Genomic DNA, 10,743 nt, shown 5'->3' with positions numbered 1-10,743 from the left:
GAGCAGCTGAGAAATTACAACTTTTGCATTAGATGCTCAGATGGCCTTCTTTGTGTCTTCAGTCATCTTTATGGAAGTGTGGTCAGCTGTAAATCCACCACTCGCCAAAGTTTGATATTTTAATTGTTGCTTCTTTATTTTTATTGTTTTTTCCAACCAGCTAACATTAGACTTTACATGTGCGGCTGATTTGAGGCAGTTGACGACAAATCTGCAGCAAACATGATAAAAAGAAGATGCCAGGGTACATTTTGATACAAATGATGCAAATGAAGTTTGACCGAAAAACTGATGCCATCTGTTAGAAGAAAAAAAAACAATAATTCTTCTGCATATGACAGAATCAGTTCTTATACACATGATTTATATTTTGTAACAGCTGTAATTCCCATTCAATTATTCTGGCCTTATCTGCATCATGGTAGGGAGGTATTTAGGCTGGGTATTACTGGCTCTGTCAGTAAAGCACTCACAGTAAATTACACTCAGTAATAGAACCGGTCTTTGTTCTTGTGCACACTTTGGTTGCTAGCCTTACATCCAATTCATTTTAAGGCCCTCTTAATCCCAGCCTGTTGTGATTATTTATGTCAGGAGACTAAGGTAGGGTTGATTGTTTGATTAGTGGTGGGTGGCTGAGAATGTAAAGGGCTCAGGAGATGGACATCTAGCCCATATATTTATTTAGCTTTGCACAGGAATCTAAGGTGTAAGCTCCACTCCAACTCCAAGGGGTGTTTGAAACAATAGATTTAAATATTGTTATGAACTGGCTATGGATTGAACTGTTATTACAGTTTAGTTTTTCATTGTGAAACAGGGAATAATCCCATACCCTATACCCCAACCCACTAAGTTTTAGTCACATAAACAACTACCAAAAATGAGACATGTACCAGCTAATTTTCTCAAGTGTGATAATGCAAAATGAAAGAACAGGCTTCTGTCACCAAGAAACATAAACAGATTGCTAATCTAATGTGTCATGGTGTGAATGTAGAGGTTCCTGTGTTTCCTCTGTGTCATGTAGGGTAGCAAGAGGTCAAAGATCAAGTATCACCCACCTCTCTCCACTCCAGACTGTTTTCTTTTATAATCCTTCTGTCATGGTGAATCACTGATCGCAATCCCTGGGGCACGAGTCCCTCTGATGTGTCTTGTCATCTTACATTAAACAAAAAAAGTTTGTTTATCATGTATCCATAAGTACTGATATTGCCATTTTTCTAAGGGTGCCCTGAAGGTATACTTTTTTTGTTAGACAAATGCAATATTTATAATATTTACTGTATGTTGTTTAACCTACCATTTGGGTTTATTTTGGTTACATTAAAATATCAAATGTTTCATGTGGGATGAAGCATTTGCAACATTTTAACATATAAGTACCTTTTTAGATGAATGCAAGAGGAGATGAAGGTGGCTTAATCTATGCATTTGCATGGATACAGTTTTGACCTGAAGCCTATTTAGCTTCAGTTCACAGGTTTAAATCAGGAAGCTACAAGAGTCTCCATTCATTTAGGTGCGGTTTTAGCGCCACTCAGTGGTGATGTTGTAGTACCTACAGTTGGGGGTTCATGATTGATGTGATATTTTTACTATGTGTTAATATATATCATATATATATAAGGCCAGGAGCTTTTTATGCAGTTTGCTAATACTCTATAGCCTAATGTAATTGTAATCTCAAAGATGGACAGACGTCTGAAGACATTTATCTTAAACTATGACAACTCTGTTAGACATTTGAAAATAATCTCGACATCGTTTATAAATCGTACTGAGCAAATCAGCAAGTACATGAAAAACTGAGCTCAAACTTAGCATGTAGGGTTCGGCCTGTGTTTTCTAAAATGTATTTCCTCATCAATTTAGGTCATCAGTACCTTAAGAGCTTTACATTTTTGCTTTACGTGTCATTGGACAAAAGTCAAGTCACGTCAAATGTGTTACTTTAGCACATTTAAAACAGCTGACCACAATATGGTAAAAAGACACAATTTATCCAAATTATCTTTGATGGTATCCCAATTATCACAAAAGCTACGGAGAATAAAGTAGGACATTCGCCTGCTTTGCTGTTGGCGGTGTCGTTTCCATGACAACAGTTTTCAAACACTTCCTGAAATAGCTAAGTGCTAACTAGATGTTGCACATTTCTTACGCTTATTTTACTATAGCGTAAGTAGTATCATAGTTTTGTTGTATTTCAGAGTGCGCCTTTATGTCAAAGTACAAGGTAAATGAAAACAGCTGGGTGCTCATTTTGTTGTTTTATAGGCTTTGAAACTGTAAAGATAAAACATGTGACACTTATGCTAGTTTCATTGGCTTAGCAATTGTTTCAACAACTGCGTACCTTCAAGTTAATAAGGAGTAACTAGTAGCTAACGTTACACAGTTGTACATATACCTACATAATGTTGTACCTATTTGGATTAATTAATTAACCACCGTATTATTTAAAGTAGTGAGGTAATTAGGGTAGGGTTAGCTTGCTAGTAACTTGAAATACTAAGTTGGAAATTAAGTTAAAAACTGGTTTACTTTCTTCACCTCTGTAGACATCTGGATACAAAAATGACTATACCAAACCTGAGGAGCGGTGAGTGTTTTTCTTGTCCTGTTCTTAAATGAATAGTTATTCAGAACTGCTGGCTACAGTGACAGTGTTATCATATTTTCTCAGGGAGGGAAGAAGTTGTGTGCGTTACAAATGTGGACTACTCAACACCATACAGGATGTCCTGCGCCAAAGACCAGGTTGGATTGAGGTCAAAGAGTGAGTAAGGCTGTCTTTTTATCATCACATTAGGGTCTTTGTCATATTTGTAGCTGTAGTCTGATGTCTTCTCATCTTCTCACAGTGATGGTGAGTGGGACTTCAACTGGTGTGATGTGGGCTGGCTCAGGGAGAATTTTGATCACTCTTACATGGAGGAACATGTAAGGATAAACCACTTCCGAAACCATTATGAGGTGAGACAGCATCAGTCCAGTATGCTTTGAAACTATAAACTACAAAGATTCCAACAGCAGTACCATATGCTATTTCAATCAAAAATCTTTGAGAGTCCCTTTCTGAGTGCAGTTTTCTATGTTTTGCTGAAACCTGGTTCAATCAAAACATCTCAGACCCCAGCGTGGATCTACCTGGCTTCGCTCTCATACGGTCAGACAGAGATGCTAAAGCTAGTGGCAAGAGAGAAGGAGGGGGTCTTGCTTTGTTTGTGAACCAGAAATGGTGTGGTCTTGCTCATGTTGCTGTTGAAGAGAAGATCTGTTGTCCAGATATCGAATTATTGGCTATGGTATGCGACCATGCTGTGTACCAGGAGAATTCAGTCATATCATAACAATACTTGTGTACATCCCACCCAAGACAACTGCTGCAGTTCCATGTGAAGTTCTCCATGAAATAGTTGCCAGGATGCAGACTAGGCACTTTTAATAATATCAGGAGACTTTAATCATGTGAAGAAGGTTGGTGGACGGCTCCTCTCTCTTCGCTGCAGGATGGAGAGATATAGAAGATCTTTTGTACCCATAGCGATCAGACTTTTTAATTCTTTAGTAAATGGTAGATGAGATGCCAGACAAGTGAATTTCCCTTTGGGGATCAATAAAGTTATTGTTATTGTTGTTGTTATTTCTGTCTATTTTTTGTTTTATGTTGCAGCTGACTCGCAAAAACCTCATGGTGAAAAACCTCAAAAGATACCGGAAAAATCTTGAAAGGAATGTTGGTCGTATGGAGGCATCCAAATGTGAATTTTTCCCCTGCACCTTTGCGCTGCCCAGCGAATATCATCTCTTTGTAGAGGAGTTCAAAAGAAGCCCTGGCAGCACCTGGATCATGAAGCCGGTTAGCCATAGCAGCCCACAGATATTGGACCCAGACTTTTTTTTGGCATAGAGCAGAAAACAAAATTTTTGTATGCTCAAAATTGCATTCAAGCTATCAAAATTTACGGTTCTCATGTTTATAGGTAGCAAAATCTCAAGGGAAAGGGATTTTCCTGTTCAGGAAACTGAAAGACATAACGGATTGGAAGAAGGTAATGTGTATTTCTTTCAAGAAGGAATCGGGTATAGCTATGTTAATAAAAACAGACGTTCTACATACAGAGCCATATATTTAACTAAAGTCATTGTTTACACAGGATGGCACGCGTTCAGAGGAACAGAAGGATGCAGGTCAAGTGGAAAACTATGTGGCCCAACGCTACATAGAGAACCCCTACCTAATAAACGGTAATAAACTGAAGGAAGTTGTACATTTTTTTTGTTAATCCAATTTGGTTAAATCATGCAAACAACGATTAAAACAAAAACAAATAATGGACTACCTGTGAACAGGTGGATTAGTTAGCAAATAAATGTTTTATGTCCCTGCTTAAATACTTTTTATGCTATTTGTCCCCACAGGCAGGAAATTTGATCTAAGGGTCTACATGCTGGTAACATCAGTAAGTACTGTACCTAATTCACAACTTGATCTACAAAACGTACATTTCCCTGCATGTGTGAATAAGTGTGCATGCTTTTCAGTATGTTCCCTTGAAGGCCTGGCTGTATCGAGATGGCTTTGCCCGCTTCTCAAGCACTCGCTTCTCCCTCAGCACTATTGATGACAAGTGTATCCTTTTTTGCTGTTGTAATATTTTGTCTCCAATCAATCATTTAAATGTCAACAGGTTTATTCAGTAGTGTGATTCTGGAGTGTTTAATATCAATGTGCCAATGTTTCAGTCAAAGTCAGCTTTAAATAGCTCGTTTTGACCCAATTCCTGAGGCTGTTATTTTTCGCATTTATCCACTTCCCCATGGAAGAGAGAGCTTACGTCATTACAGTTCCCAATTTCTACTTAGTGCCCTTTTTCAGATATGCACCTCACCAATGTGGCTGTTCAGAAAACTGCACCAGACTATGATCCTGAAAAGGTATGTCATTAAAACAAGTTAAACAGTATTTCTGCACAATAATGTAATTTTCAATTTCCAACTCTTTCTCATCTTTATTCTGGGCTTCTTCATTCATCCATTTATAGGGTTGTAAGTGGCAGATGCAGCAGCTTCGAAGATATCTGACTGCAAAACATGGCAGAGAGACGGTAGAAACCCTGTTTAAAGACATGGACAACATATTTGTCTGCAGTCTACAAAGTGTACAGAAGGTCATTATAAATGACAAACACTGCTTTGAGCTCTACGGATACGACATCCTGCTGGATCAGACCCTCAAACCGTAAGTGCTCATATGCTGTAAGGCCACACAGGCAGGCTTGCTTACAAGTAAGCAGAGGAAAGCACAAGCAGAGATAAGCAAACATGGCACACATTTGATTTGCCTTCCTGGATACTAAAAAACAAAGCGGTAAATCTGCTAGTATTTGACTCCAGAAATTACCATGTATAAATAACCTCATAAATCTGCTCGGCATATTTGAAAAACTGACAAGAAAGCACTTATCCTGTTGTAAATAAGAACACAACAGCGCCTCTCCGAAATGCAAATAAAGCAGCCTTCACTCACTTGTGCCTACCTCACTTATTGAACTGTTTGCTGTTCCTCGTTGATTGGCCTAATGCTGGCCCAAAATGCTACGAAAATGTTTGGTGAATGTCATCACCCTCCATCTCTTTGCAGGTGGTTAATTGAGGTGAACGCCTCTCCATCACACACACCAAGTAGTCAAGAGGATTACGAGATGAAGTGCCGGCTGCTGGAAGACACTTTGAATGTTGTTGATATGGAGGGAAGGTAAAGGCATCTTTGTCATCTGAGAAAAAAGGCATGAGGGCTCCCTTTATCTCCATTTATTTCATACGTGTTCTTTTTTTATATTAACTAGTCGATAACAATGTAGAAAGTATAATCTTTGAAGTAACGCTTATCTGAGCCTTAAGAACAATGGTGGAATGCAAGGTGAATGCAGATCCAAAGATGGTGAGTTCCTTGTATCTCTTTCTGCCATACTAGTGCTACCTTCTAATTAACAGTTTTTTCCTTATTAGGTTGACTGGCAAAGAGAAAAGGGTGGGTGGCTATGATCTCATGTGGAATGATGGGCCGGTCTACAGAGAGGATGTCAACATGGAAACATTTGGAATTTCATGTTTCACTGCCAACACACACTTAGGTAAGCAGATTGATCTGCTCGTCTAAAGAGCCTTTTAGAAATGTGAAAAATGTGAAAATAAAAGCCTTCTGATAAATTTGCAAAAGTACAAAGGGTTCGATCATGTAGAAGAGTCATTTCTTTGTAATTTTATATATTTTTAATAATCTTAATATCTAATTTATACCAGTGTTTCTGTCACGACAATATTATTAATTGTGTAAATATATATATTTTTTTTTGCAGGGTGTGTTAATGACAGAGAGAAGCAGCTTCGTCGGCTTCTGAAACCATTTCCAGGCCAGAAGAGGATGTGATGCATAATTTTCATGTCCCACCGCTATAGTACTTTGAGGATGACATCTCTTGAAAAATGATGTGATGATCCAATCAGAGTCCAAGCAACTACACAGAAAAGTGAACATGCAAATTGATTAAAACTAAACCTTAAAATAACGGCAAACCTTGTAAAACTTTCACATGCAAAGTCAAAACACAAGTATACTAGTGTTAAATGTGTTTATTATAAATGCAGCATGCTAAATGAGCACAACTTTAACTGCTTATGTGTGGGATTTTTGCTGCGTCACGCTAATAAAGGCGGTCGTGAACTGTGTGTACCAGTAATTTATTCATGTGTTTCAAAGAAGGGCCAATACATCAGTGTCCCTTGAGTGCAAAACATTTATTTCTATGCCTTACAAATACTTGCATTCAACATTGTGAAAATACATACCACAATCTTTCTGCGTGCTTGTCAACATAATGTACACATTTATAACAACACGTCCACTCCTGGTCCCTTGTCTATGGCTTTGATACTTTACATTAATATTTAGAAGAGAGGTGCAATCTGAATACGTATCACGGTATTTACATTGTAGTGTTCCCATGAATTCAGTGCACATGGTAATTCACAACAAACAGATAAGACACTCTAATGTAAACACAGTGTTCTAAAGACTTCAAGTATGCAGTGGAAGATGAAGGTGATATGTAAAACATTGACCTGATACATCCTAACAGCTATGGTGTGTTGACATTTCACTTGGAATGATCAAATGGTACAGCATAACTTTACATTCAGCTCAATATTTTCTAATAGTGCATGACAATGTAAACATAAGAATGACAATGATGAAAACAGCTCAACTACACCACTTTTCATAAATATAACTATGGTATATAAAATTTGGAAAAATATGCATTTACATTCATAGCAAACATTACACTGTCCTCAATGATAGAAAGAGCTCAGCTCTATGCAAAATACAGTATATCATCAGAGACTACAATTCAAGCTGTTCAAACATGAACAAAAGCCCTTGTAACCAAAGATATAAAACCATTGCACAAATATATCTGAAACAACTCACATTACTGCAGTACACCACCACTTATTGCGCCTCCTTCATTTCAGCCAAAGATGCTCCAACAGAACATGTGACTTAAAACATGAGGCACCAAAGAAAAGATAAAAGCAAAATCAGGTAAAGCATCGAAAACAAAGACATTCCAACACTGAAACTCTACTAATAACAGCTACGGTGGCATTTGATGACTAAAATGCAATGATCTACATTAAACTTCACTATGAATTACTTATGCTGAAAGCTGTTCAGTGGTACAGTAGATGTTTATTCTATGACTACTGCAACAGTAGTAGCAGGAGGAGAGATGACTGTGCAGTGCAACAGAGTTCAGTACATAGAAGCTGTTTTTTTATCCTAGTAGTGTTTCGGGTCATAATAAACCGTCTGTCACCACACAGTGCGACATTATGACTGTTTACTTAGTGTACATTTTGAATGAAATACAATATGTAGATATATTTCTCTTCTATTAAAGTGTTATGCTTTGAAGTCATTGCTGTTTTATCTCTATTCTAGCTGCTCAACCACTTGTTAGTTATGACCTTTTGAAGGCTGTACACCACTGACTGATTTAGACTGCTGTACAACAGTTACATGTTAGTATTACACAGATTACACAAAAAGCAAGCATAGGTTCAAGCTCTAAAGCACTATATTGTAGGTGTATACAGGTTACTTTGCGACAAAGTGCACATTTTTTGTTTTGCCATTCTGCTTATTACTAAGCGGTGCTCTGGAAAGAGACTGCGGCTCTTTAGCAGATCTCTTCAAGGCAGTTTTAGAGGCCTGACCTCCTGCCTCTGTCCTCTGCCAGTCCTTCTCTGCTCTCTTGGAGGTGATGACCTCTCTCTTACTTGCAGCACAGACACGTTTCTCTGCACCAGTGGCTTTACTGCCACCAGGCTCCTTTTTAACATCTGTCTCAGAGTTGGCTCTGACGCGGCTTTTCCTCACTGGGCCTCTGCCGTTTCCGTTGCTTCCAGACTCCTGGGGTTGCTTGCGGACATTGCCTGCTGCTTGCATGTTTCTGAGATGACTCCTGCCAGCTGAGGGGCTAACTGGGGTCTGGGCTCCTCCTCCTCCTCCTCCTCCTCCTCCTCCTCCTCCTCCTTGTCCTCCTTGTCCTCCTGGGCTCCTACCTTCTGTCGAGGTTGCACGGGTCTCACTGCTGCTCCTCTTTGCTGGTGCCCCAGGTCTGGCTTTGCGCTCAAGCAGTGGGCTGAGGCGCGAGTGGCGCTGGTAGGCGTAGGCAGAGCAACTTCCATTGCACAGTGGGTAGCGAATGTGACAATGAGGGCAGACTGGGAAGCGGGAGTGCTGGGTCTGGGCTGAGGCAGGTGACGGGGGGTTGTTGACAGGTGCAAAAGGGAAGGTTCGCTGGCTTTGTCGCAAACCTTTAGGGGAGTTGAGTCGGGACGATGGGGCTGTGTGAGGCCGGGTTGGGTGTGCAGTGGAGGCAGACGGGAAACTCTGTGGTCTGGGACGGGTCCCAGGTGGACGGCTGCTCTCTGCTTGCACAGTTTGGATCTGGAGCCACTCCAGCTGCAGCAGCCTCTCCAGGTACTTCTCTAAAGGCCCTACAGGCTTGGGCCTGGGGGCTCCCCGGCCCTCTGTGTGGAGAAACACCGCCAGCTGTCTTAGGCTCCAGCTGTTGAAGGGAGGAGGCAGAAAGTCTGGGTAGCTGTAGCTTGGTTTTTCACTCTCACTTTCATCACCCACACACCCACGGGGTCCTGGGAAGTCTGGGGGAAAGTCGTTAGTGTTGATGACCTCGGCCCGGAGGTTGAGGTGAGGAGGGGTGCAGGGGGTACAGGGAGAGGGCAGCACGGGCAACCTCTCAGAGTCTGACAGATCACTGGCACTGTCAGTGTCAACATCCTTCTGGTTGTAGTGCTGCTGTAGTGCCTCTGGGGTGGGGGCTGGTGAATGTGTAAGGGGGTGTGATGGCATGTGTCGCAGACCTGATATTGGGGAGAGAGGCAGGGAGAGAGCTCGTCGGTTTTTCCCCATCCCCCCACGATTCGGGTGAAGCTCATTGCTGCATTGTGACGACCGCTGATTTTCGCGTTTCTCCTCCTTCCTGTGCACGGATAAGTGTTTGCGAAGTGGAGGTCTCAAATCTTCTTCTTCTGGGCTGTAAAGAGACAGACAAGTGTGAAGAAAAGCTGTTTGGGATTTTGGGATTTACTGTAACTGAAGCATTCAGTAAGCCTGCACACTTACCTGGAGAGTTTGCTTGTATTCCGTGACGTGCCAGATTTAAACCTGCCTCCTTTCGACTGTGCACCCTGTAAATCAAACATTACGGAAACTGTCTTGTTTTCTGGCTGTAGTATTATGAGGTATATGGTTCTCAACATATGCTGCAGCACCGTCTTCCCTTAAATCTATCATGTTAAGGGACAACAGCCGGAAAATTATCGTTCCTAAGTTTACCAGGATGTCATTTACTTACCTTCTGCACGGTGGTCAGTGTGTCCTTATCCTGACCTGGTCCTGGAAGGCCATTTTTCATCTGACCCACTGCTTTCTTCATCTTGTTACCTTTCTTTGAACTGTGGAAACATGATAGTGGTTTGTTAGGCCCGCACACAGCCTATGTCTGAGACCAAACATGACCAGTTCGATTTTGTCTTAATTGTATCGTTGTAAAATAGGGCCTACCTGGTTACTGGCCCGCTGTTTTCAGTATTTTTTACCCGAATCTTCTCTTTGGAGACGACGCGTTTCAGTGTCGTGGATGCTGTGCGCTCCTGCATGATGGGCCCCATGTTGCAGGTCGCACAGAGGGGATGTTGTTTTGACTCCAGCACAATCAAATGATACGGTAGCTAAAGAACCCAACCGACATCTCGGATCATATACCCTATTCTGAGAATGAGGCTAAAAACACCCATTTTCTCAAAAGTGCTGCAATGCATCATGCGCAGATATCGACGCTCGTTTCTCCAATGCAGGCTCAACTCGTCCTTATATCTGTCGTCGACTCGCCTCTGTTAAACAACAATTCGGCGGCTTTCTTTAATGAATTGGTGACAGCTGACGCATCTCTTTTTCGACTATCATCTTCCTCGCCATTAAAAATGCAGCAGGCTCAGACAGCGCATACGCTTTGTTTGGCTCGCCTTCTCAAGGAGCAGATAGGTTTGTTTACCTGCTGCTGACTGGCTGCCGCTTGGGTCGTAGTGGCGACAGAGGTGCATCATGGGACTTGAAGTTAAAATATACTAGTCGCGCTTTCAAAT

At 41.2% G+C, this 10,743-nt stretch overlaps 2 protein-coding genes across 2 annotated transcripts; one reads left to right on the top strand and one right to left on the bottom strand.

Annotated features, from left to right (window-relative positions):
- The first annotated feature begins 2,157 nt into the window (after nucleotides 1–2,157).
- ttll9 (tubulin tyrosine ligase-like family, member 9) lies at nucleotides 2,158–6,579 on the top strand. The gene is made up of 14 exons (XM_069660836.1): nucleotides 2,158–2,242; nucleotides 2,568–2,608; nucleotides 2,693–2,785; nucleotides 2,871–2,982; nucleotides 3,683–3,868; nucleotides 3,993–4,061; nucleotides 4,167–4,257; nucleotides 4,432–4,472; nucleotides 4,555–4,642; nucleotides 4,889–4,947; nucleotides 5,055–5,251; nucleotides 5,654–5,767; nucleotides 6,022–6,146; nucleotides 6,372–6,579. Exons 1-14 carry the CDS (start codon nucleotides 2,228–2,230, stop codon nucleotides 6,440–6,442), a joined length of 1,302 nt encoding a protein of 433 aa, XP_069516937.1. The 5' UTR covers nucleotides 2,158–2,227; the 3' UTR covers nucleotides 6,443–6,579.
- Nucleotides 6,580–8,170: 1,591 nt separating this feature from the next.
- On the bottom strand, nucleotides 8,171–10,629 carry fam217ba (family with sequence similarity 217 member Ba). Its single transcript, XM_069659620.1, has 4 exons — nucleotides 10,163–10,629; nucleotides 9,954–10,053; nucleotides 9,722–9,786; nucleotides 8,171–9,632 (listed from the first exon to the last, which is right to left on the bottom strand). Exons 1-4 carry the CDS (start codon nucleotides 10,267–10,269, stop codon nucleotides 8,171–8,173), a joined length of 1,734 nt encoding a protein of 577 aa, XP_069515721.1. The 5' UTR covers nucleotides 10,270–10,629.
- Nucleotides 10,630–10,743: the final 114 nt, after the last annotated feature.

The sequence above is a fragment of the Semicossyphus pulcher genome, unplaced genomic scaffold (genome assembly GCF_022749685.1).
Source record: "Semicossyphus pulcher isolate SPU_LCO1_2020_fin unplaced genomic scaffold, fSemPul1.0.p SCAF_13, whole genome shotgun sequence".
Taxonomy (NCBI): Eukaryota; Metazoa; Chordata; class Actinopteri; order Labriformes; family Labridae; genus Semicossyphus; species Semicossyphus pulcher.
The sequence above is the reverse complement of the archived record's forward strand: the minus strand, read 5'-3'. Positions and strand labels throughout refer to the sequence as shown.

What these genes read in the sequence shown, in the direction of transcription:
- ttll9 (XM_069660836.1), top strand. An exon ending in CAGACTATGATCCTGAAAAG is followed by an intron (nt 4,948 to 5,054) that starts GTATGTCATTAA and finishes ATCCATTTATAG; the next exon opens with GGTTGTAAGTGGCAGATGCA. An exon ending in GTTGTTGATATGGAGGGAAG is followed by an intron (nt 5,768 to 6,021) that starts GTAAAGGCATCT and finishes TTTCCTTATTAG; the next exon opens with GTTGACTGGCAAAGAGAAAA.
- fam217ba (XM_069659620.1), bottom strand. Translation starts at nt 10,269, where the DNA reads ATGGGGCCCATCATGCAGGAGCGCACAGCATCCACGACACTGAAACGC. An exon ending in AACAGCGGGCCAGTAACCAG is followed by an intron (nt 10,054 to 10,162) that starts GTAGGCCCTATT and finishes ATGTTTCCACAG; the next exon opens with TTCAAAGAAAGGTAACAAGA. An exon ending in AATACAAGCAAACTCTCCAG is followed by an intron (nt 9,633 to 9,721) that starts GTAAGTGTGCAG and finishes GTCTCTTTACAG; the next exon opens with CCCAGAAGAAGAAGATTTGA.